Genomic DNA, 24,001 nt, shown 5'->3' on the forward strand with positions numbered 1-24,001 from the left:
TTCTGGCTTTTTATTTTTTTTGCAGTGCTGGGATGGAACCCAGGCCTTGAGCCTGCTGGGTGAGCAGCCAACCACTGAGCTATGTCCCTCGTCCTCATTGTGGTTTTAATTTGCATTTCTTTAACGGTTAATGATGTTGGAACATCTTTTTATGTGCTTAGTTACCACTTGTAGGCCAGGCGCAGTGGCACAGGCCTGTGATCCCATTGGCTAGGAGGCTGAGGCAGGAAGATCTTGAGTTCAAAGCCAACCTCAGCAATTTAGTGAGACCCTGTCCCTAAATAAAATCTAAAAAATGGGCTGGGGATGTAGCTCAGTGGTTAAGTACCCCTGGGGTCAATTCCTGGTACAAAATAAATAAAGTTGTCATTTGTATGTCTTTGGTGAGTGCACATCTGTTCAAATCTTTTACCCACTTTAAAAAAAGTGTGCTGTGTCTTTATCATTGAGTTTTGACAGTTCTTTGTACATTTGAGATGTAATTTCTTTATCAAATATATGCTTTCCACATGTTTTTTCTCAGCCTGTAGTTTGTCTTTTCATTCATTAATTCATTTCTCCTTCTTCTCATTCATTTCTCCTTTTTTTTTTTTTTTTTTTTTTTTTTTTTTAATTTTCCCCCAGACGGGGTCTCCCTGTGTTGGCTAAGCTGACAGCTGACTAGATCCTCTTGCCACAGTCTCCTGAGTCTGGGATCATAGCAACTACCGCCGTTCCTGGCTTCATCCCTGCTTTTAGCAGTGTTGTTCAAACAGCAGTCTATAATTTTGACGAAGTCCAGTTTGTCGATTGTTTGTTCCTTCGATGGAACGTGCTGTTGGTATTGTACGTCAGAACTCTGCCTAACTCCCAAGTCACAAAGATTTTCTCTTATATTTTCTTCTGGACCATTTTTTGTTTTGTTTTTGTGTTTGATTTTGTGTTTGGTACTTGGGATTGAACCATGGGTGTTCTACCACGGAGCTACATTCCCCAGCCTTCTTTTATGTATATTTTTATTTTGAGACATAGTCTTGCTAAGTTGCCCAGGCTGCCCTCAAACTTGCAACCCTCCTGCCTCCTGAGTAGCTTCTAGAAGTTCTATACAGTGTGAGTACTACTTCATAAATTTGCTAGACTAAATGTGGTAGTTAATGAAAAGCCCTTAGCGCAGACCAGGTAGAAAGTCAACAATGAATTGAGTCTAAGATGCAATCTGCCTACACAATGTTAGAGGTGCCTCAGGCATTTCTTCGGCACAGATCCTCCTATGATGACAGGACACCAGGGTGGCAAAAGTCCCTGCAGTCCAAATTGCTCTTGGACCCAGAAGGTCAGGAAAGGCAAAGAGACCATAAGGACTCCAGGTCAGAGAGCACCAGCCCTGGAACGCTGCTCTTTCCACTGCAACCAGAACTCTTCCTTCCAGCCTCAGTTTCCATAAGACCTGGAGCTGTAGCCCGAGCTGTGATAGCGTGATGGGGCCTAGGGTGTGTTTAGTGAGCACTTACTGTGTGCTAGGCCCTTGGAGACAGCAGTGAACAAGACAGACAAAAACCTGAGCATCGGCAGCACACAGACTAGCGGAGACAACCAAAAATAATTACATAATTCATTACAAATTAAGGAAAGGGGCAGGGTGCTGGGGCGGGGGACGCAAGTCTCACAAAGAATTTATTGTCCTTTCTCAGCTTCTGCCTCTGGGCCGGTCGCTCCCGGTGGGGGTGCAGGTGCGGGCGCAGGGACTCACATGACGTCATCCTAAGAGCAGGTGGAAGGTGGTCCCAGGAGGCGGGGGCGGCTGTGCGCGCCGAGAGGGGTCATGCATTCGTGGTTCATTGACTCGCTGGATGGATGTCCCTGCGGCGCCCACGGGGTGCCACACGCTCGGTGACGAGGACGAAGGCGCCCCCTTCGCTCTCACTCTATTTGGGACAGAGTCACGGGACAAGGGACACCGGCAAATACATAAATAATCACGAAGATGTTTTCGGGCAGAGCCAAGGGCTCAGAGGGCACCCAGGGACGGGGACGCATCTGCACGGGCTGCAAACCCCTCTCCTCCCCCTCGCTTTGCAAAGAGGTCACCGCGCCAGCGACGAGCGCGTCCCCCGCCCGGGGCCGCAGCACGCGCGCCCCCGCGAGCCGGGCGCGCGCCGCCCCGCCCCCGCCCCCGCCCGTGAGCTGCGCCCGCCGCGCACGACGCCCCCTGGCGGGAGCCCTGGGCCACACCGGCCGCGCGCAGGGGAGGGGGCGGGGGCGCCGCGCACGCGCACGGGCCGGCGGCGCGCGCCGAGCGGGGGGCGCCGCGAGGTGCAGCCACGATGGAAGGGGGTGCGTACGGAGCGGGCAAAGCCGGGGGCGCCTTCGACCCCCACACCCTGGTCCGGCAGCCGCACACCATCCTGCGCGTCGTGTCTTGGGTAAGGACCGGCGGGTGGTAGGGCCAGGCCGGGTGCGAAGTGGAGGGCGGCGCGCCCGGACGGACCCCGACCGAGACCCGGACCCCGACCCCACCGGGCCCCGCAGGGAAGCGGCAGTGGGCGGGAGCTGCTCTGCCGGCCGGGCCGGCGCCGCCGTGCCTCCTTCCCGGGCCCGTGCGCGGGGCTTCGGCTCCCGGGGCGCCTGTCCCCGGGCCCCGGGCTCGTGCGCCCCCGCCCCCATCGCCGTGACCTCCGGCCGCGGCTGTGCAGCTAGCAGCTCGGGCTGCGCGCGACCGTGGGGACCCAGCCCGGGCTCAGGTGGCCTTTTGCGGGGAGCGGGTCAGGGTGTGGATCACCTCGCCGGGGCGCTCGCCGCGCCTGCCGTGGCGGTTCGAGGAGGGGACAGGGAACCGGGTTTTGTGGCTCAGCTCGGAAGGTGCGGAGCGATGAGTCCGAGCCGAGCCGGGTACCTGGCTTCCTTCGGGAACTGCGTCTCCTTCGCGGCGTGACCTTGGGCTGGGAACCACCCAAGCACTGCTAACTGGAAAGGAGGAGTTCAGATCCGAGGTGGGGAGTGCCGCCGCTTCGGTCTTGCCTCAGTTTCCCTATTTGTAGAGAGGGTGGGCGGAGCCTCCTTGGGGCCCCCTTGCCGCTGATATTTTATGAACCCCTAACACCGCCTAGTGTACACCTGGAGGTCTCCGGGGCGCGAGTGTCTGGGAGGAAAGTCCCCTCCCCACAGTGAAGAGCAGAGAGGCCCATTCTGGACCTGCGGCCCAGTGAAGCCCAGGACCCCCAGTGCTGAGTGGGTTCTTGTTCAAACCTGGGGGATCTGAACCCCCAAACAGTGAGCAGAGTGGGGGGTCAACACCCCAGGGAAAGAAGGCCTGCTGGGGCCTCGGGGGTGCCTGGGGCTCCCTGAGGTTGGTTGGTCATTGCAAGACACAGTCATAGAAGGTCTCCTCTCTGTAGTCTTGGGGCCTATTACTGCTGGCCCAGACAAGAAGAGCTTGCACTGGGGATTCTGGGCAGGGATACTGACAGGGAGGGGCCCTAGGGGATTATGCCTGTGACCCAGGCGTGCTGAACTGCCTTTCTCTTGGGGGTTTTGGGGGCCATATGTGGATCTGGTAGGTGAGACAGCTTGGGTACTTATCTCTGGCCTCCCAAAGTGAAAGGAAACTATCTTTCCGTTTTCTAAAAAAGTTAAAACTCCTTCCTGAGGCCACTGGAAGGGTGACCAGGTTTCAGTGCTCACTAGATGAGCCTTTTAAGGGCAGGGAAGCCCAGTTCTGTTTGTCTTTGTGTCCTGGCCCCCCAGGTACATCCATAAAGGTTTGTGACACTGAATTCGTTCATCTGGGACAATTCCCAGCTCCCAGAGACTCCAGCCAGCCTGAAGCAAGGTGGGGGCCCGGGGATCTGTCTGGTTAGGTTCGAAGGCTGGGTGCCCTGCTCCCATTTGCCGGCCCTAGGGCCTCTGGCCTGGGAGGGGAAGCCGCTGGCTTTGTGAGGGGCGGGGTGTGTTATCTGCTTGGGTCATTTCTGCCCCTGATGGCTTCATTTAGCAGAGCTTTATTGAGTCTGCTAGGCCCTGGGGGAAGGCAGCATGACTCAGACGCAGCCCTTGTGCTAAGGGAGCCCAGAGCCCGCTTGAGAGGGGGCCAGGTGCCCCCAGGCGGAGGTGGTAGGAGCCAGGGGAGGATCCCCACCCTGGCACTGGAGACCTGAATGAAGAAGGGGATGTCAAATTGGCAGGATGAGGAGGGTTTGCACTTGTGCACATTAGGATGACAGCAGGACATTCCAAGCAGGAGAAAGGAAAAATAACTGGATGTAGTACCCACTGTGTACAAAGCAGCAGCTCCCCCACCTGAGGGAACTGAGTTCCCAGAGGTAAGTCCCTGGCCCAAGGTTACTGAGTGTGTAAGTGGCAGAGGAAGCCTGGTTTGGTGTGCACACCTGTAATCCCAGAAGCTTGGGAAGCAGGCACGAAGGTGGCAAGTTCATAGTCAGCCTGGACCACTTAGCAAGACCTGTCTCAAAATAAAGAACTGGGGCTGTAGCTCAGTGGTACAGTGCCCTTGGGTTCAAGCCCCGTACCAAAAAATAAAAATAAATAAAGGACGAGGGCAGAATCCTGGAAGTTCAGGGTTGGAAAGGACACAAGGAGTGTCAAACAGCCCCCATTCAATGGCCAGGTTTTTCCCTCACCTCCCGGCACTGCTCACACACCTGGACACGGGTGCTCCTCACCCCTGTTGGAGCAGAAGCATCTGATACAGGCTCACTGACACCTTTAAAAAATAGATAAGTAAATTCTTTTTTTGTGAGGGGTGAACCCAAGGATACTTTACCATTGAACTACATCCCCAGACCTTTTTATTTTTTATTTTGAGATAAGATCTCACTGAGTGCACCTGTAAATAAGCTTTGCAAGAAATAAATAGTTCTTTTTCTGGTCACCTGCCCCAGCCAGGTGCCATGGTTCACACCCGTAATCCCAGAAACTCGGGAGGCTGAGGCAGGAGGATTACGAGTTTAATGTCACTCAACTGTCCATTTAGAAATGGTGAAGATGGGCCTGGGTGCAGCTCAGTGGTAGGGCACTTGCCTGGCATGCCCAAGGCCTGGATTCCATCCCCAGCACTGCAAAAAAGCAAAGGAAGGAAAGAAAAGAAACGAAGATGGTAAATTTCGTGTGATATGTATTTTACCACAATAGAGAAAATTGGGAGAAAACATCCCGTGTGATAGCCATTGCTTAGGAAGAGCTGCTGGTCAGACAGTCTGTGTGTCCTTCCAGTCTTCTTGAAGAGTCTCTGTTGTGCTGAGACCTCTTAGTGCACTCGGGAACCGGCAGTAGACGCAGCCAGCTCCCAGTCGCCCTACACGCCGAGGGCTTCCCTGCCACACTTATGGAGCTTGGACTCTTAAGATTAGGGTGACAATCCATCCTGGTGGGAGCCCCTCAGTTCCAAGAACTGAGCCAGGACTCCAGTACTACCCAGGCCCCCACCGAGGCCCTGAAGGGTCCCCACCGATCTGTGCACATGGCCTTGTGATTTTGTAAGATCTGTTCAAGAAAGATGGTTTTCTGTTGTTTTTCCTAAGGAGGCCCCAAAGCTCACGGCTGCAGGCCAGCACCAAGGCAGACCCGTCCGGGACCCTCAGCCTGGCTGCTGCAGAAGGCCTGGTGTGTCCCTCGACCGGGGCGCTCTCAGCCCTTCTGTCACTACTGCCCAGGCTGGGCAAGGCTGGGCCTGGGCCTGGGCCTCCCTGTCCTGCGCCAAGCTGGGATGGCTAAGTTGGGACATGGTCCAGGACAGACTGGGAGCTGCCACCTTGACCTGGGTTTTAGGGGAGATGCGCCAGTGCTGGCTGGAGATTGGCTGCCACCCCTGACTCCTCTAGTCAGCAGCTGTGACCTTCAGCAAGTGCAAATGTCCCCTTCTCACCCCTATGCCTTGGTCTCCCCGACTGAGCTGGGTGGCAGGGTAGGTGACAGGTGCCAGATCGATCCCAGCTCCGTGCCTGCAGCCTGTCAGTAGTGACTCACTTTTTTGTTCTGGAGCCAGAGGGAAAAGGAGTTTCGGCGGGGAAGTGTGTGCACTTCTTGTTAAGGACCACCTTTTATTTGGAATTTGTATTCTTTTTTTTTTTCGGGTGCTGGAATTCTCTATGGGGAAAGAGTCCATGCTGGTCGATTGGTCGATGAGAGGTTTTGGTTCTTTTTTTTTTTTTTTTAAATGCTCCATTTTGGCAAAATCACCTGATAAAATTTTAGAAATCTTGCCACTTTAAGTGTTTTATTATTATTATTATTATTGGTGCTGGGAATCGAACCCAGGGCTTTGAGCAGGTGGGGACATCCTCTTCGCTGAGCGCCAGGCCCAAGATGGGTCTTTCAGGGGTTCTGTAAATTGGCTTGACCTGGAAAGGTGACTCCAGCCTGCGACTGCCGGACCCTCACTCTGAATTCCTGAGGCTCCCTCTCTGGGGGGGGGGGGGGGCGCGTAGCACTAAGGGATTGACTTGAGGGGGCAGCTTTCCAGCCCCCGTTTTATGAGCCCCGTCATCATCCCAAGCGACCACCGACTTGAGAAACTGAGTGTCTTTGCAAGTGCAGCAGTTTGAAGACGAGACTCTCGCCCTTTCCCCACCAGGCTGCGTGTCGAGGCGTCCTTTAGAGGAATTCTGTAGCCCGCTGCGCAGGAAGGGGTCTTGGGGGAAGGCAGAGTGCCCTGGCCAGCTGGCTCGTTCATTCCACAAATACCAAGTCCCTGCTCAGTGTCAGCGTGTGTCCCACCCAGAGTTGAGCTGTCAGGCACTCTCCAGGAGGGATCACTACAAAAAAGGAAACCCAAAGGGTAGTGGGTCCCTCTGCCTGGAGGGTTGTAGAGGACTTTCAGGAGAGGTGACTACTGATTTGGCTTCTGTTAAAATAGTAGGAAGACTGGGTACAGTGGCACATGCCACTTGGGAGGCTGAGGCAGGAGGATCACAAATTTGAGGCCAGCCTCAGCAACTTAACAAGACCCTAAGCTACTTAGCAAGACTTGGTCTCAAAAAGGCTGGGGATGTGACTTGGTCGTTGAGTTCCCCTAGGTTCAATCCCTGCTACCAAAAAAAATAAATAAGAAAAAGTAGGAGGGACTCCCTTGCAGAAGGAACAGCCTGTGGATCGCCTGGAGACTTGTGGTGTGACTGGGTTTTGGAAATGACGATCTGTGGGTGGCCCAGGGAGTGTAGGTAACAGTGAAAGGGGTCAAGAGGTTGCTTGGTGGCTCCGGAGGGGACTTGGATGACTGACACAGTCAGACTTCATCTGAGGGTGGTGGGAAGCCAGAGAGAGGGTAGGGGAGAGGTGGGTTTTGGAGGTGTCTGTGACGGTCTCGGTAGCCTGACCTGGAGAGGCCTCTGGGCAGATGTCCTGGCTGCGTGTGGAAATGCGTGGTCCTGTCTGGCCTGCCCTTTCTCAGCACCAGGCACAGCCCTGTCACCTAGGCAGAGGTGGCTGGCCATCTTGGCGTCCTCCCAGCCTCCCTTCCTGCCTGGGCCACTGCCTCTCCTGGCCTCAGTTTCCTCATCGGCGACCCGAGATGGAGTGCTCGGGTTTGCGGAGGCAGTGTGAGCCCTGGTGGGCTCTGTTATCCCGCTTTAGATGGAAGCCGAGGCCCAGAGAGGAACTCGGGAGGTGCCGGATGGAGAGCCGCGGCCCCTGCCCGAGGGGCAGCCCCACCTGACCGCGCACATGACGCTTGGGCCAAGCTGCAGTCTTAGCTGGAGAAGAAAGAACAAAGGCGGCGAGGAGGGAGGAAGGGCCCGCAGGAGGGGAGGCAGATGGCCGGGAGCAGCCTCGCTTGGCACCTAGACCGGAGGAACCGGCTGTCCTGGGGGAGCGGCGGGCGGGCGGGGCGTGGGAAGCGTCTGGCGCAGCCCCTCCGGCCCTCACTGGCGGGGTTGAGCAAGATGCCAGGGCTCCGGCCTCAGTTTCCCCATCTGTCCTGAGAAAAGGCCAGATGGAGGGGCGTGTGGTCCCCAACCCTCCCGCCCTGCGGACCCCCGCTCCTGCTCCTGGAGGGTTCCAGGCAGGGAAGCTGAGGGTCGGCCTGTCCATCTTTAAAGAAGGACGTGGAGACTGTCCCCATGCTCTGGTGGCCTGCGGCGGAGCTCCCCGGGAGGGTCCTCGTGTGCGCAGAGCGGGGCGTTACTGGGCTCTGGAAGGCGGCCCTGCCCCGTGTTTCTGGGAGCTTCTCTTCCCAGATGGAGCTGCCCAGCCCTTTCTGCTGGGAAGTCCGGTGCCAGGCCAGGGGACTTGAGGGAAGGGGCTGCTGCCAGCACCCCCAGCAGCTGGGGCCCCTCCAGCCCCTCCAGGCCCACGGGCGGGACAGGGCCTGTGTCCCGGGTCCGCTGCTCCTGAGCACCCTGACGCCTGTGGCCTTGTGTCAGCTGCACTGAAGCCTGGCCTGTCCCCGCCCTCTACTCTCCCTCAAAGTGGGGGGTCCCCTCCCGCCTCCTGAGGCCTCTAGGGGCCATTCCCCGCAGCTTCCCTCCTCACAGACAGACAGCGGGGACGCGTCCCTCATGCCGCTCCTGGCCTCAGTCCTGGTCCTTGTCGTGCTTGCTCTGTGGTCCTTCCCACACCCAGACTCCCTCTTCCCACAGTCTTGTCACCGGCCTCTGCCACTGTCACCGCCAAGCCTAGGCTGCCCACGTCCTCCTCCCGGGCCCCTCGTCCCCTCCTGTCCAGCTCCCCATGCTCACCCTGGCTCCAGAGCTCCTGGGGCCTGGACCGCCGGGCCACTGGCCCACCTGCTGTCCACCCTCAGCCCCTGGTCCGCCGGGACCCGGGGGGTCATGAGCCCCAGCTCCAGCCCTTCTGACGGTGGCACCCGCCTGGCTGGTCCACCTCCCTCCTCCTAGGTCAGTTCCTGTTTGTGCCCAGGCCACTGGACGCGTCCCTCTCTCGTGCTCGAGGACTCACGTCCAGAGCTTCTCCGTCCCTCCCTCTCCTCTGCCGTCCTCACCCTCTGCTCTTGGCTCTTCTGTCAACTTACAAATGGGTGACGTCGCCATCTAGGAAGGTGCCCCTCGTGTCTCTGCCCTCGTGTCCACTGTCTCCAGGGTCCCACCTGCTTTCCCACACGCACCCCCTCAGCAGGCTTCCCGGCTGCCCCCTTGTCAGGGTCCTCCGTGACCTTCGTCTCGCCAGCTCCAGTGGCTGACTGTCGTGAGCGGATCTCTGCGCGGCGTCGGCAGACGTCTTCCTGTCCTCCACTGACTCCAGCCGCGCAGGGCGAGACCCCTGCGGGCTCGTTGGGTCTTCACCTGGGCCACGTCCGGGCCTGCTCCCCAGCCAGGGAGGGCCGCTCCTGGTGGAGGAAACGGGCTGAGAATCCAGGGCAAGTACGGAGGCGAGCGCCGACCTGTGTGAGGTGACACCAGCTCAGGCTCAAGGACGGGGACGCTGGAGCTGGGAGAGCTGGAGCCAGTCGGGCAGAGAAGGGGCAGTGGCAGCAGAAGCAGCTGCAGCGGCCGAGGCCCAGGTGTGACAGAGCCGTGTGGCTCAGCCCTGGAGCGCCCGGGCTGCTGGTCGCTGTCCCTGCCCTCCTCCCTCCTCCGCTGTCCCCCTTCAGCGGACTCCCTGACCTGCACCCCACTGCCCGCGGCCCCTGTGCCCTGGGCTTCCCTCAGGGCGCCTGGCTTCTTCTCCAGGAGGGGAGGCAGGCCCAGGTCTGGGTTCTCCCTCTGAAGACCTGGGGCGTCCACAGGAGAAACCCACCCTGGTGGGCGAGGGCTGGCCGGCAGGGGCTCCCCGTGAGGAGAGCACACAGACGGGTACGGAGCCTGCGGGCCTTGCTGCCCACCTCGGGAGCCACGGGGCCAGGTGCAGCAGCGAGGCTCAGGCTGCCAGTGGTGGCCTGACGTCCGCGCCCACCTCCCTGCTTCCCGAGTGCTGAGGCCACAGGCCTGGGGTCGGGAAGGGCCTGGGCTGGCCGAGGTGCTGCCTGGGGACTCGGTTCAGGGACAGCAGTGCAGGTGATCTGCCCTGAGCGGGTCCTGGGCCAGTCACGTGAGCCCTCCCTGGGTCCCAGTTCCCCCCTTGCTGATGAGACTTCAGGGTCCCCTGTGGTCCCACAGCCCCGGGAGGGTGAAGAGAGGGACAGTCTGAGGGTGCATGTGGAGTCGGGGCCTGCTGGGGACAGCCTGGTGAGGATTACCGCCTAATCCCCTGCAGGTCCCTCCCAGGCTTGGGGCAGGCAAGGCCTTCACAGGGGCATGTCCGGCACGTGACCTCAAGGGGCAGCCCGCCCCGTGAAGGGGGCCCTGGCAGCTGGCTCCTCTCAGCACTGAGCCTCTCCCAGGCCCAGGAGGTGGGGTCAGGTCTGGGGCAGGTGCTGGGGGCAGGCAGGGTCCAGCTCCATCTGAGCCCTGAGGCCGGCCAGGCACTGGGAGGGAGCACTTTATCCTGGCTCCCCCCCTTCATTCCCCTGGAGGCCTTCCTGGCCCTCCCTCAGTCCGGAAGAGACTCTCACCCTTGAGGAACAATGGGAGGACCTTGTGTGGCAGCGTTGTCAAGGAGAAAACGGGGTGCCGGGGGTGCACGGCGTGCAGCTCTGGAGTCTGCTGAGGGCTTCTCGGAGGAGGTGGCAGGAGAGAAGTTAGGTGCCGCCCAGGGCAAAGGTCCTGAGGCTGCAAGGAGCAGGGGAGAGGGTGGAAGAAAGCTTCAGGGGTCTGGGGTTCATGGGGCAGGGGATTGCTCTTCCGGGGAGCAGGGGAAGGGCTTCCACAGGGGAGGGACCTGATCCGGCTGCCACCAGGGGACAGCTGGCTGTCCTTGCTGGAGCAGGTGGAGGCAGGAGTGGCTGGGGAGTGTCGGGGAGGCTGGAGTACGGATGGGGTTCCAGGACAGAGCGGGGCCTGGGTCTGGGCAGCTGGGGGGGTCAGTGTGTGGATGAGGGGGCAGCTTGAGGCCATGGGGAGGCCAGGAGTGGCAGGAGGCAAGAGTGGTGGCCCACACGGGGCCTCTGAGCTGTGGTAGGCAGTGGACTCCAACCTTGGTTGGGGGCTGGCGAGATCAGAGGGTGGCAGGATGTGCCTGGCTGCTGCCAGGGCCTCCTTGGAGGAGGCAAGGAGGCCCAAGAGGAGGCTGAGATGGTCTCAGGCACTGGATGTGGGCAGTGGCCAAGGCCACAGGTGGAGCGTTGTTGAGCAGGCCGCCTGGGTGCCTGCAGGGACCAGGGGCTCCTCCCCGCTGCCTGGCTTGGGGACAGATGTCTGTGTGCAGGACCAGATAGATGATGCTGGGGGAGTCGAACCACAGCTCAGACGTCACTTCTCTGCACCTTCTCTGGGAAAACCCCACATCTGTCTGAGGACGTTAAACCCAGACCGACCTCTGGGACATTCCTGGTGGAGCAGTGACCTCCGCCCCCCACCAGCTGGGTGCAGCTCTTCCAGCAGCCTGGCTGGCCCTCGCCCGCCTGCCGCGAGCCCCAGGCACAGCCTGCGGGCGCCATCTGAAGTAGAGCCACCCTCTGGTCCCTCAAGAAAAGCAGCTGGGGCCTGGGTTGGGACTAGGGTCCCTCCTTGGTTTCCTGGGGATCTTGGAGTTGGGGTCTGGAGTTTGCTTCTCTGGGGAGGGAGCTGATCCCGAGGCCGCGGCTGTCATATGCTGCTGGACACCGCCTCTGCTTCCTGCTGCAGCGCCCTCGCGGCCTCCTGAGCCTCAGCGTCCCCCCTGCCGTGGCTAAGGCTTTCCCTCGGAGGGTCTTGGCGTGGATGAGTGGGTTGATTTCTTCCGGTTGGTCCAAGCAGGCTGCGACTGGCCCAGGGTCTCCTGGGGGGGGGGGGAGTCAGACCCGTAAATAAGTCCCAACCAGGAGCGTCCCAGAAGGTAGCCAGGGTGTCACCACATCCCAGTGGGGTCTCCAAGGGTGAGTAGACGTTGGCTCCTATTTGACAAATGGAAAGGGGGGACACACTCCGGGCAGCGGACAGCAGGTGCGGAACTTTCCAACAGCCCGTCTGTGCCATCCTGTCCCTGTGGGCTGGCCGAACAGGGCAGGGGCAGGGACAGAGGCCTGCAGGTCACAGAGGTTGGTACTTCCAGGGTCTCTGATTCTCTGTGTCTTTGAACTCAGGAGCCCAAGATCCTGAAATTCCAGGATCCAAGCGAGCTTCCTGCAGATTTGTTTTTCCGCGACTGACGCAGCCCTGCACCAGCACCATCTGGAGCTGTTTCTAAAAAGACCCGGGACCGGATTCAAAAGAGGTGGAAAGCCGTGGAAGAGGCCCGGCTGCTTGCTTGTTGCTTTTTCTTAGCGTTTTCTTTAGCTCCAGGGAAGGAGGAAATTTTTCCTGGGCCTGCGGGTGCCCAGCGACCTCCCCGGGTCCTGCCTGGCCGTCCCCCTGGGTCTCCCCTGCTCGGCCCCTTCTGCCTCTGCCCACAGCAGGCCTGCTGGCTGCGTGACTTTCCTCCATGCCACTGTGGCCAGCGTAGGGTTTCATTCTGGTTTCGTGTCCGGTTCTCTGGTGTCTCCCTGGGCCGCCCTGGGCGTCCTCGCTGCCCTGAAGTCCAGCCTTAACAGTCACGCGGGGAGGCCGCCCGGCACAGGGAACCTTGGATTCAGAGACTCGGGTTCAGGTGCCGACCCCACCCCGACCCAGCTGACGAGGGCAGTGGAGTGTGACCTGGTGGAGCCCAGAGAGTGTCCCAGCGAGTCCCCTCCCTCCTGCCACGAACTGTGGGTGGCCGAACAGTGGAAACCTGAGGCCCATGGCCTGTTGTTGGGGGGCTGCCCCTTTAGGTGGGGACAGCAGCTAAACGAGACACTGTCCCTTGAGGTGGGGACAGCAGCTAAGCCAGACACTAACCGTCAGTGCGGAGGGAGGCCCAGGGAGCCCTGCAGGGGTTCAGGGACGGCCAGGGGCTGCCGTGCTTGCTGGAGACGTTGTTCCCCTCCGAGCCTCCATGTTAGACCCCAGACCCGCAGGGTCCTCGCGTCTTCAGGGGCAGGCCGGCTGTTCCCGGCCCACCTTCTCCGCGCCTCCTCTCCCTGCGCTCACTCGCGGGGCTGCTGGCAGATTCCGGGGGTACACCTTCCACCGGTGCGGCAGCCCCAGCCCCGCTCCCTCTGCGGGCGCTGCGGGGGCCCCTGTGGTCTTGTCCTCCATGCCGCCCGCCCCCCGGGAGTCTTTTCGACCCTAAGTCAGATCTGGTCACTCAACAGCTCTTAAGTCTGCTGTGGCTCCTGGAGAGCATTGTCATTGTCTGGGGTCACCTGCTGGGCACGTGGCCCGGCTCCTGCCCCAGCCCTGGGGGCCCTCCTGGCACAGGGCTGGGAGGCCCTCAGCTGCACTGGGAGCCTGCCTGAGCCGGGGCTGCGGCCTGCCCTGTCCCTCCCGGGGTGACCTTGCTCTCCCCCTCTCGGGGACATGTCTCCAGCTCTTCCCTCCTGGCCTCTCCAAGGACTGCCCGCTTGTTCCCCAATGGTTCCTCCTCTGCTGCTCCCAAGGCCCAGACTTCTGCCTTCCCGCTTCCCCTCCGCGCTCCCCTCTTGGCCTGGGGGAGCCTGGCTTTTCCTGCTTTGAAGGGGGTCCTCTCGGGCAGCAGTGGCGTCTTTTTCAGCCTCAGGGAATGTGGGTCTATGAGGAAGTTTTGCTCAAAAGGGGTCCTTTCCTGGGGCCTCTGGAGAAGGAAGTGACCCCTGACTAAGCCCCTAGGGGACACGGCCTGGCTCTTGGTCCTTGCATGTGAGTCTCCCCAGAGGAGAGGTTGCCTTCAGTTATGCGCTGGGAATGGAACCCAGGACTTCACACATGCTAGGCAAGTGCTCTACCACTGAGCCACCACCCCAGCCAAGAAGTTAACTTTTATAGAGGACCAATCTGAGGTTCAGAGAGGTTAAATCGCTTGCCCAGGACCACACAGCATGAGCAGCAGGCCTCAGATTTGAGTCTGGCAGGTCTGTCTGAGATCTTCCTCTAACCACGTCTCTTCCGCTGGTTGGTGACTTTGATGACATGCAGGACTGGACCTCACGTTCCTGCCCTGATCGTTTTGGGTAGCAACCTGGGGCTTTTTTCAGTGCTGGGGCCCAAACCACAATTCACAGGAGCCGAGGGGCAGCCGGCCGTCAGAGCCCCCTTTTCTGTGGTCTGTGGGGTCTGCCTCGCCTGCGGGGTTGCCAGGCCCTCAGGAGACCTTTGACGGTTGTTTTGAAGTGCGGCTTCTTGTCACTCCTTGTCTGTCCTCTGAGCCTCCGGCTTGGGCCCAGGTCTAGCTGCCAGATCCCAGTGGCACTGGGCAGCTCCAGGCCTGTCTGCCCACTGGTCCCACTGCCGGTCCCGGGTCTTCAGGCCCCTGGGGCTGAGTGTCCGCTCGGTCAGGTGGAAGGAGCACAGGCTGGAACCGTGGACGGGCCCTGGTTCATGCTGCCGACGCCAGCGTCCCCTTCACCCCGCGAGCCTCGGGACTCGTCTGGCGGGGGCTGTACACGTCGCCCTGCTGGTTTCGGGGGCTGCTGGGGGGGTGCGGAGCCTGTGGCAGGCAGAGCCGTGAGCCACGCGGCGTTCCTGCGCCGGCCTGGCCGATGGGTGCCGTGACCGACCTGGGACACACCTGGGAACTCTTTCTTCTTTTTTATTGTGGCCACTTCACAGCCCACGTGGTTCATCACCGTGTGGGGTTCGGTGGCGGGGCGCCTGCTCTCTGGTTCTCTCTGGTTTCCACGCCTTTTCATCACCCATAAAAACACCGTGTGCCCATTGATAGCCCACCCCAGCCCAGCAGCTTCCATCTGCTCTCTCTCCATTTGTCTTTCGTGAGCGGAGAGCATTAAAAATCATGCAATATGTGGCCTTTCATGCCGGCTGTTTCTTTTTTCTTTTCTTTTGGTGCTGGGGATGAACCCAGCACCTTGTGCACACCGGACATGCACTCCACCTCTGGCCAACGCCAGCCCCCGTGTCTGGCTTTTTGTTGCTTGTCTTCCCTTCGCTTGTTCTCCAGGTTCGACCCCCTATAGCGCGGATCAGTACCGTGTGTGTGTGTTTGCGGATCAGTCCTTTGTCCCTTTGCATCTCCAAACAGTAACCCTTGCTTGTTTCTCTCTGGTCCTGTTGCGCACATCTGGGTTGGGACGGTGTCCTGGCCCAGTGTCTGCCTCGCTTTCAGGAAAATGCAAAGTAAAGTCATGTGGCTGTGGCCGACGTCCTCCCTCCGGGGCCTGCCATTGGGGGCTGATCTTGGGGCCGAATCTTCTGAACACGCATCCTCCACTCTGGGCCTCCTTCTGTGGTGTCAGGGGAGGCAGGTGGCCCAGGGAGAAAGCGTGGAGTTTGGGGTCAGGTCCCCTGGGCTTAGAGCCCCGTGGTGTCCCTGGCCAGGCTGACTCTGGCCACGTTCGCTGACACCTGTGGCCATCACCCCTCGTCTGTGAAACGCTGGTGGTGCTGATGCACTGAGAGCGGTCGCTGGGCTGGGCTGGGGCTCTGGTAGCGCACTGCCTACCGCGTGTGAGGCCCTGGGTTCGATCCTCAGCACCATCATCAGCAGCTAATAAAAATCTCCTTAAAAAAGGTTGTGAATGGAGGGTTACTCCATTTGAAAAAAAGAAAGCTATTGCTGTGTAACAAATTGCCCCCAAACTCATGTCCCAAGCACGCACGTGCCTCCTGGCAGTTCTGTGGGTCAGGAATTGGCCTTGCTGGGTGCTGCGGCTCTCAGGGCCACGTCCACAGCGCCTGGCAGCCCCCGGGCAGATCCAGTCTCAGTCCACTGCTGGGCGTTGGAGGGACTCAGCCCCCGTGGGCTGCTGGCAGGGGCCTGGGTGGCCAGCTCTGGGCGGATCTTGCTGGCTCCCCCCGCCCCCCTGCGCAGCAGGAGCCAGGGGTGGGCAAGGTCCTTCTGTGACCTAAGCCCAGAAGGGAGACCCCAGCACTTTTTGCCCCATTTTTTTGTCTGTTAGAAGCCAATCACTAGGTCCAGCACTCTCAAGGGACGCTGGGGACACCAGCTAGAGAATCGCTAGAGGTGGGGTCCTTGGGGCCCCCTCAGCCGCCGGCCACCCAGCTGAAACATGCCTGTCACGGGTTGTTGAGGATCTACGTGAGGTGGCACAGGTGACATGACTGTTAGCCCCGAGACCCCAGAGGCAAGGACAGGCTGGGGCTGGGCAGTTCTGAACCCAGAGGAGTGGCCCTGGGGGTGGGGCTGGGCAGGTCCACCCTCAGGGGCCGGGGGCTCCCTGTCCTGGGGCCGAGCAGTCCCACGGCGACCTTGGTGTCAGGCCCAGGAGGGCCTCTGGCCGGGCGCGTGGGGCTCGGGCGGGAGCAGGCGGCCTGCTCGTGCCCGGTGACCCAGGCGAGCGTCCCCCGCAGGTGTTCTCCATCGTGGTCTTCGGCTCCATCGTGAACGAGGGCTACCTCAACAGCCCCTCCGAGGGCCAGGAGTTCTGCGTCTACAACCGCAACCCCGGCGCCTGCGGCTACGGCGTGACGGTGGGCGTGCTGGCCTTCCTCACCTGCCTGCTCTACCTGGCCCTGGACGTCTACTTCCCCCAGATCAGCAGCGTCAAGGACCGCAAGAAGGCCGTCCTGTCCGACATCGGCGTCTCGGGTGAGCTCCGGCCGGGGACGCGGCCGCCACCCCCCATGTTGCAAGGAGGAAACTGAGGTGCAGGCGGGTGAGGGGGACAGACTGGGGACACGTGGCTGGCAAGGCCTGAGACCCCAGAGCAGCCCTGCTGCTGGGCACAGGCCGGGCCAGGCCTGGGGTGGGCTCCCGCCTCAGGGCCCTGCCGCGCCCTCCCGGTGGAGCCCAGCAGGCGCCGGACCCCAGCATCAGGGTCCCTGGAGCCTGATCCCTTGCTCTGGTCCTAGGCAGTGTGACATGACCTGCCACCCTTTGCCCTTCAGAAATGACCTTCGGCCCAGGCGCTGACCCCTGTCCCATGAGTTCAAGTCCCGCCGCCCAGACCTGAGCCCAGGACTCAGGTCTGTGAGCAGAGACCGCCCCGGTTCAGGCCGCGGCCCCTCGGGCCTTCTAGAAGGAACTACAACCAGATCAGTGGTTCTCAAACTTCTCTAAGCCCAGGGGCCCCGGGCAGTGCTCCTGAGGGGTGGGCTGGGCCGGCCACACGTCCCGTGCTCAGGACACAGCTGCTCTCTGGACAGACCTGGCACTGCAGGTCATGGTGCCCCGAGACCCCCACAGCCCCCACCCCAGGTCGCAGAAGCCCCTTTCTGAACGCGGGGGCTTCGTGAGGCTGTGAACACCCCCGGCCTCTCCCCCCAGGTGGGCGCGGCGCAGCCTCCTCCCTGGACAGCAGCTGTCCTCAGGCCGTGGGGCTGAGTCGGGGAAGTGGCTAGAAATTGGTGCCTGACAGGGTGGAGAACCCTGGCCTGAGCTGACCGCCCTCCCTCTCTCTCTCTCCCCCCGCCCCCGCTGGGCCTCCCTCTCTGCCCCTGGCCCTGTCCTGTCCACCCGACCTGCTCGCCTCCTCCCTTCCCGCCTGCTCCTTCCGCTCCCCTCCCCCCTCACCCTTTGGGGGTGGGGAGCTCGGGACACCTGCCCTTGACCTTTCCCTGTCCCTTGGTTCCCCTTTCGCTGCCCGCATGCCCTGTCCATCACGCATGCGCCCTGACTGTCCTGCCTGGCCTGCGGACCCCCAGCCTTCTGGGCCTTCCTCTGGTTTGTGGGCTTCTGCTACCTGGCCAACCAGTGGCAGGTCTCCAAGCCCAGGGACAACCCGCTGAGCGAGGGGACCGACGCCGCCCGGGCCGCCATCGCCTTCTCCTTCTTCTCCATCTTCACCTGGGTGAGTGCAGCGCCCGCCTGCCCCAGCCAGCGCCTTCTCTGGCAGGGCCTCTGTGGCCTCTGGGGCCGCACTGGGCCTTGCTCAGGTTCCACCTGCAGGCTCGGCCTCCCCGCACGAGGCTGAGGCCCTGGCTGTGGTGCGGAATAGCCTCCCCGAGCTCACGGGCACCCCGGCTGCTCTGGTGGGTGACATTCATGTCCCCTTTACAGACGAGAAGGCAGATCCCTAGGCAGGAAGGTGGGACTGCGAGGCTCCGAGGCTCCCAGGAGTCAGGAGGCCCAGTTCACCCAGGGCTGCCTCTGGTTTTTCCAGCTTCTGTTTTCCCCTCTGGAAAATGGGGGTGGGAAGCGGTGGGGGGACCAGAAACCCTGGTGTTGTGACAGGGCTGAGAGCAGGGAGCAGCCAGGTGGCCGTGAGTGGCGTCCTAAGGGGCGCCTCTGCTGAGGCTGTGGCCACACAGAAATGGGTGCCCACGGAGGCAGCACGTCCAGTTTTTCCAGAGAAAGCAGACGTCCGAATTTTCACATGAACTCCAATCTTCACGTATTGGGAATTTATTCAAGTTTTTAAAAAGATATATCGTGAGTCGAAGAAAGCAGGTCCCTTGGCCCCAGGCTGGAGACAGTCCTCCGCTGGCGCAGGCCCACGGCAGGGCTGGCCACTCTCCGCAGGCCTAGGCGGTCTCTCTCTCCTCTCGATCTCCCTCCCGCAGAGATCCCGGGTCGCCTCAGCTCCGGGCCCATCCCGAGCCCCTCCCCCCACCATTGCAGCCCCTGCCCGTCCAGCCTCAGCCCAGCCTCCTGCTCTCCCACCCTCCCTGGGGTAACTTCTTTCTCTTTTGAGGGTCCCTGGATGCCCACTTTCTTCTGGGACACCCAGCCCCCCAATACACTCTGGGGAGCTGGAGTTTGGAGAGGGAAACCTGTAGCTCCAGCCCCTGTGGGACAAAGACAGGGGATCTCAGTGCAGACGAGGCCCTCAGGACGGCTCCCCAGCCGCAGGCAGAGCCGGGAAGCAGCCAGCCCAGAGGGCGGTGGGGCCCACACAGGAGCGCACGCCTGGGCCACCGCGCACCTGGCCCAGCTGCCCGGTGCCTCCCTCCCTGCCGGCCACTGCCCTTCCGGCTCGTCTCCAGCGGCTTCACCCCTGCTCTCTCCTGGCAGAGCCTGACCGCAGCCCTGGCCGTGCGCAGACTCAAGGAACTTACCTTCCAGGAGGAGTACAGCACACTGTTCCCCACCTCGGCTCAGCCGTAGCCCCCCGGCCTGCAGAGCAGGGAGTCCTGTGCCCAGCGGGTGGGGAGGTTGCACCTAGGGCCAGAGATGCCCGGGACACCAGGGCAGGGGACCTGGCTGGAAGGGCCAGTTCGGATGCTCCGTGGCTCGTCCGTTCACACGTTGCTGCCTTCACCTGTTTACATGTTCATTCGTTGAGTAAACGTTTATTGAGCAGCTGTTTTGTGCCTAGTGATGAGTTAGACAGGGTTCCTGCCCCCAGGAACCCCCAGGCTGAGAAGGGTGGACAGTCAAATAAACCTCCCCCAGATGGGCCACGGGCTGTTAGAAGGCTGGAAGTGGCTCTGTCCACGGGCTTGCCAGTGGATATCCATGGTCCCAGGTGCTGAGCAGCAGGCACCGAATGATCTCTGTGTCCACAGTTGTGGTATGAAGGATGGTCTTACTGTCTCCCTGGAGGCTGACTGCCAAGGGGGCCTGGCCTGGAATGTCAGAGGACTTTGACCTGGTTCTGCTCTTGTGTGCTGTGTGACCTGGAGCAATCCCTGTGCCTCTCTGAGCCTCAGTCGCTATTCCTGGACTGACAGGTAGTAATGGACCAACCTCTCAGGGTGGCTGTGCAAATGAAATAAAGGCCAACACAGGGTTTGGCACAGGAATGCTCAATAAACGTCAGCTTCTATATTCATTCACTCATTCATTCACTCATTCACTCACTCATTCACTCATTCATTCTCTCTGGCAAGTCAGGGGCACCTCCATAAGTGCTTTGGGAGTGAGCCTCTTGTGAGTCCTTGTTCTGCCAAAGGACTCTGGCCTCCCGGTGCCCTCAGCTGCCTGGACAGGAGCCTGCCTAGTCCTCCACTCCACAGGAGCCAGGAGACCGTGGCAAACCTAGGCCTCAGGCACGACCTCAGCCTTGCCCGCGCTGAGCGGGCTGAGTGGGCTCCCTGGCACTGGGGGGCTGCGGTGCGGGCAGCCGGCTGCCTGCGGAGGTGCCGTGGGGGTGTCCTTGCTCTGAGAAAGAGGGCCAGGTGCCCGCAGGCCCCGGCTCTGCTCGGGACCCCAGCCTCCTGCAGCCCGGCCAGTGGGAGCCGGGCCTTGCCTTTGCTCCAGTCTGGTGGCCCTTTTTGGCTGGCCAGAGGGGGGCTGGACCCCGCGGGGGTGCTGACCACAGCCGCAGCCTCCGTGCCTGTGGCAGAGCCCGGAAGGTTCTCAGAGGTCACCTGGCCAGCCCTCCGCTCTCTGAAGGAGACCCGGCTCCACAGTGAAGCGGGCGTGCTGGGTGCCAGGCCTGCAGGCCTTGTCCTCGGGTCCGTCTGCTCGTCCCTGTGAGCTCCCGGCGGGGCTCCCTGACAGCTCCGGGGCGCCTGCGAGCACCTCCCTCCCCGCCTCCAAGGCCCAGCGGCAGGACTCAGACCAGCCCTGAGGCCACCCTGACCCTCTCCCAGCTTCTCTAGAGCGCGGGCTTTGCTTCAACACCCGCTGCCCAGCAAGGGCTGCGCAGTTGGCGCCTCCTGGGTAGAGGGCCAGGCAGAGTGCACCCCCTTTCACTCACTGGCCCGTGGGGTTCCTGGTTGACTTGGTGCTTTGTCGGGGGTCAAAGGGAAGGCCGGGCGCGGTGGCGCACGCCTGTAATCCCAGTGGCTTGGGAGGCTGAGGCAGGAGGATGGCGAGTTCAAAGCCAGCCTCAGCAACAGCGAGGCCCTAAGCAACTCAGTGAGACCCTGTCTCTAAATAAAATATGAAAAGGGCTGGGATGTGGCTCAGGGGTGAGTGCCCCCGGGTTCAATCCCCAGGACCAAAAAAAGGGAAGGAGTCGGGGGACCTGCCTTCCCCGCCCGCAGCGGGAGTGCTCTCTCAGGCGGGTTCCCCAGCGGGAAAGGTCCTGGGGAAGGCTTCACTGTGAACCCCTGAGCGGGTTTCTGATGGCAAATCTGATTTACTGCTTGGCTCAGAATGGTCGGCGGCATTGTCCTAGGACGATGTGATTGCTTTTAATGAAAAAGAATGTCCTAACGGTGCAGGTGCCGCAGCCGAGGCTTCTAGGCCGGGCCCTGTGGGATCCGGGCGCGGGGTCAGGTGAGGTTACCGAGTTGGCACACCGTCCGTCCTCCAGCGGACATCTGGCAAGTCACATAGTCCCGAAACAAGTTTCACTTTGTTTAGTTCCATCCCAAACTTGCATGACCAAGTGTTTCGGCAAGAACTAGGTTCGGCAGCAAGTGATGGAAATCTCAAATAACCGTGATCCGAACAAAGTTGGCGTCTAAGGAGGTGGCCCAGGACTAGCTCAGGGGCTCTAGAGCTTCAGCAGCCCAGCTGTCCTCCATCTCTACAGCGTAGCTTATGGTCTTTGTGGTCCATTTTGGCAACCAGAGCTCCAGCCATCACATCTGTGTTCCAGGTATCAGAGCAGAGAGTGGGGCAGAGAGCATGGGAGTGCCACACTGGCTAAAGCTTAGTCACATGTCTGTGCCTAGCTGCAAGAGAGACAGAAGGATGGCTTTTAGGAGATGCCAAGAAAGAGTTCTCTGCCTATTAAAAACTTTTTTTTTTAAATATTTTGTTTTAGTTGTAGGTGGACACGATACCTTTGTTTTATTTTTTTTATGTGCTGCTGAGAATTGAACCCAGGGCCTAGGTGAGCCCCAGCCCCAGCCCCATGTCCCAGAGCGCAGTTTTGAGAAGGGGGCAATGGGCCTTTGGGCCAACCTGATCCTCCACAGTGGAGGTCGAGACTTCCTGGTGGCCTAGAGTGACCTCCGGGCCTGGGCGACGTGGGGCAGTGCTGCTGAGTCCTCCTGCCGGCTGGTGTGGCTCTGGCCTCAGGCGGGGTGGCCGCCGGGACCTCCTGTCTTCGTCCCCCCTGCCTTGAGGACCTTACCCTTCCGCTGCCCCGTGAACTAACTCCACTAACCCGTGCTCTTGTCTGTCTCTCCCCTAACCGTCCCCTCCCACCGTCCTTGTCCCGCCGGCCCCCACCCCAGGCGGGCCAGGCCGTGCTGGCCTTCCAGCGATACCAGATCGGCGCCGACTCGGCCCTCTTCTCCCAGGACTACATGGACCCCAGCCAGGACTCCAGCATGCCTTATGCCCCCTACGTGGAGCCCAGCACCGGGCCGGACCCTGCCGGCATGGGTGGCACCTACCAGCAGCCAGCCAACGCCTTTGACGCTGAGCCCCAGGGCTACCAGTCGCAGGGCTACTAAGCCGCAGTGACCGCCTGCCCCGGCCTGCCTGCCCTGCCCCTCCGCCCTCTGCCCGGCTCTCTGCACCCTTGCCCTCTCCCTCCCAGGCAGCCCTGCCCGGCACCCCCGCAGCCTCCACGCTGTTGTGCTGAGGTCCCAGGGAGCTCTGGAGGGACGAGAGCAGCCAGGTGTCGGGTCTGTCTGCCCAGCAGGCACCTGGGTGGTGGGGGTGCGCTCGTTCATTGTGTCCTCAAGCACTCAGTGACGCCTACTGTGTGTCAGGCCTGTGCCCAGCACGTGGGTGAAGGAGGCAGAGACCCATGAGATGTGGAGGGAGCCTGCTGGCACCGAGGCAGGACTGGGCGATGCCAGACACCTGGTGGCATGGGGCTCAGGCTGTCACCCCCCAGAGCCCTGTCAGCACAGCCAGCCTGCTAGGATTGGCAGGACCGTCTCCATTTTATGGTTGAAGGAAACTGGGACCTGGAAGGTCAAGGCCACAGGCCCCGGAGGCTCAGTGGCTGGAAGTGGAGGCAGGGCACTGGGCATGCAGCCCGAGATGGAGCCCGCCTGCCCTTCCTGTCCCACCCGCCCCCCACCGGCTCGGTATACTCCCATCCCGGGCCGTGGGCACCCAGCCCCGAGACGCCCTGAGCCTGCTGCAAGCCCAGGGCCTGCTCCCTGCGGTGCCTGCCCTTGGCCTTGGCCTTCCCAGGGGTGCTCGCCCTGCTGGCCCGTGACCCCTGCATCCCTCCCTGCCACGTGTCCTGCGGGGAGCTCCAGCGACTCCCTCTGTGTCCCCCAAGTTGCAGACCCTGCCTAGAGGGCTCACCTGTCTGTGCCCAGGGCTGATGGACATGAAGGCCCAGATTTCGGGGGCAGGGCTGGTCCAAGGTCCCAGTGAGCGAGTGGGGCTGGGTTTGCTGCCTGGGTTAATTGACCCCAGTCACCCAGCAGGCGCCAGATTCCTGCTTTTGTGACCCCAGGAAACAGACCTGATCTGGGACACTCATCTCTCCTCTCACTGGGGGTCATCCAGGGATTCCAGGCTGGAGCAACCTGGAATTCTCTGGCTTTCCAGAAGGCCCGTTGTGGGAAGCAGTGCAGAGCCCCCAAGATGACCCAGGGAAGGGCTACTGGTGCAGAGTGGCTCAGGGGAGAGCATCAGGTGACCCCAAAGGCGCAGAGGTGTGGGTGGGGCCTGGGTGCAGAGCAGGCCCTCCTGAGCCAGGGCCGGAAGGCTCTTGCACACGGTTCCCCACCTGAGCTGCGAGCTGCGGGGAGGCGGCGTGTCTGCCATCCTCCTGCCTCTGCCCGGGCCACGCCAGCCCGTCCCTCAGGCAGCAGAGCAGAGGGGACTGTGGCCGGCCACAGGGATGGTGCGGTGACCACCCTCGCCCTGCCTCACACGAGCTCACTTTCAGCAGCCAGTTGTCAGGTACCTGTGCTGGGGACAGGAGGGTGTGCATGGTCCCCGCCCTCAGAGCACTAAGCCAGGAAGGTACAGAGCGCCCATTAAGGGTGGAAGCCGCAGGCGCCCGAGCAAGGGGCCCAAGTGGCAGGAGTGGGGGGGAGCAGCACTGTCCCCACTTGACAGAGGGGGAAGGGGTTCAGGGAGCTGGGTGTGGACCTGCGCTGGGGTCTCGGGTCCTGCCAGGGGGCAGCAGTGAGGGCTGAACTGCAGCTGACTTCTTTTCCACATCTGGGTTCCATGGTGGAAGTGAGAGATGGAGGGTGACAGCCGTCCAAGGGCAGGATTTGGACGGGACACAGGGCTCGTGACTGCGGCTGGAAGACTCATCTCCCCTTCTGCTGACTGAGGACAGCCCCTTGGGGCCCTGAGCCCA

The 24,001-nt window shown here is 61.3% G+C and overlaps 1 protein-coding gene and 1 long non-coding RNA gene across 4 annotated transcripts; one reads left to right on the plus strand and one right to left on the minus strand.

Annotated features, from left to right (window-relative positions):
- Positions 1-1,577: 1,577 nt before the first annotated feature.
- Positions 1,578-3,373, minus strand: LOC124983362 (uncharacterized). Its single transcript, XR_007108404.1, has 2 exons — positions 2,759-3,373; positions 1,578-1,904 (listed from the first exon to the last, which is right to left on the minus strand). It is a non-coding gene; the product is annotated as an uncharacterized LOC124983362 (long non-coding RNA).
- On the plus strand, positions 2,216-23,556 carry Syngr1 (synaptogyrin 1). 3 transcript variants are annotated; one of them, XM_047550585.1, is made up of 4 exons: positions 2,216-2,402; positions 16,290-16,527; positions 17,583-17,728; positions 22,020-23,556. In XM_047550585.1, the coding sequence occupies exons 1-4, from the start codon at positions 2,304-2,306 to the stop codon at positions 22,173-22,175; spliced, it is 639 nt and encodes a 212-aa protein (XP_047406541.1). In that variant the 5' UTR covers positions 2,216-2,303; the 3' UTR covers positions 22,176-23,556. The 3 variants fall into 3 exon arrangements, with proteins under 3 accessions (XP_047406541.1, XP_047406540.1, XP_047406542.1); XM_047550584.1 differs by having other exon boundaries at positions 2,218-2,402; positions 21,954-23,556; XM_047550586.1 differs by lacking the exon at positions 22,020-23,556 and adding an exon at positions 18,892-21,940 and having other exon boundaries at positions 2,223-2,402.
- Positions 23,557-24,001: the final 445 nt, after the last annotated feature.

Source organism: Sciurus carolinensis, chromosome 4 (assembly GCF_902686445.1).
Source record: "Sciurus carolinensis chromosome 4, mSciCar1.2, whole genome shotgun sequence".
NCBI lineage: Eukaryota > Metazoa > Chordata > Mammalia > Rodentia > Sciuridae > Sciurus > Sciurus carolinensis.

Excerpts from the sequence above, each read along its gene's own strand:
- Syngr1 (XM_047550584.1), top strand. The coding sequence starts at position 2,304 with ATGGAAGGGGGTGCGTACGGAGCGGGCAAAGCCGGGGGCGCCTTCGAC. Across the intron at positions 16,528-17,582 it reads GTCCGACATCGGCGTCTCGG|CCTTCTGGGCCTTCCTCTGG; the intron begins GTGAGCTCCGGC and ends GCGGACCCCCAG. Across the intron at positions 17,729-21,953 it reads TCTTCTCCATCTTCACCTGG|GCGGGCCAGGCCGTGCTGGC; the intron begins GTGAGTGCAGCG and ends CCCCCACCCCAG.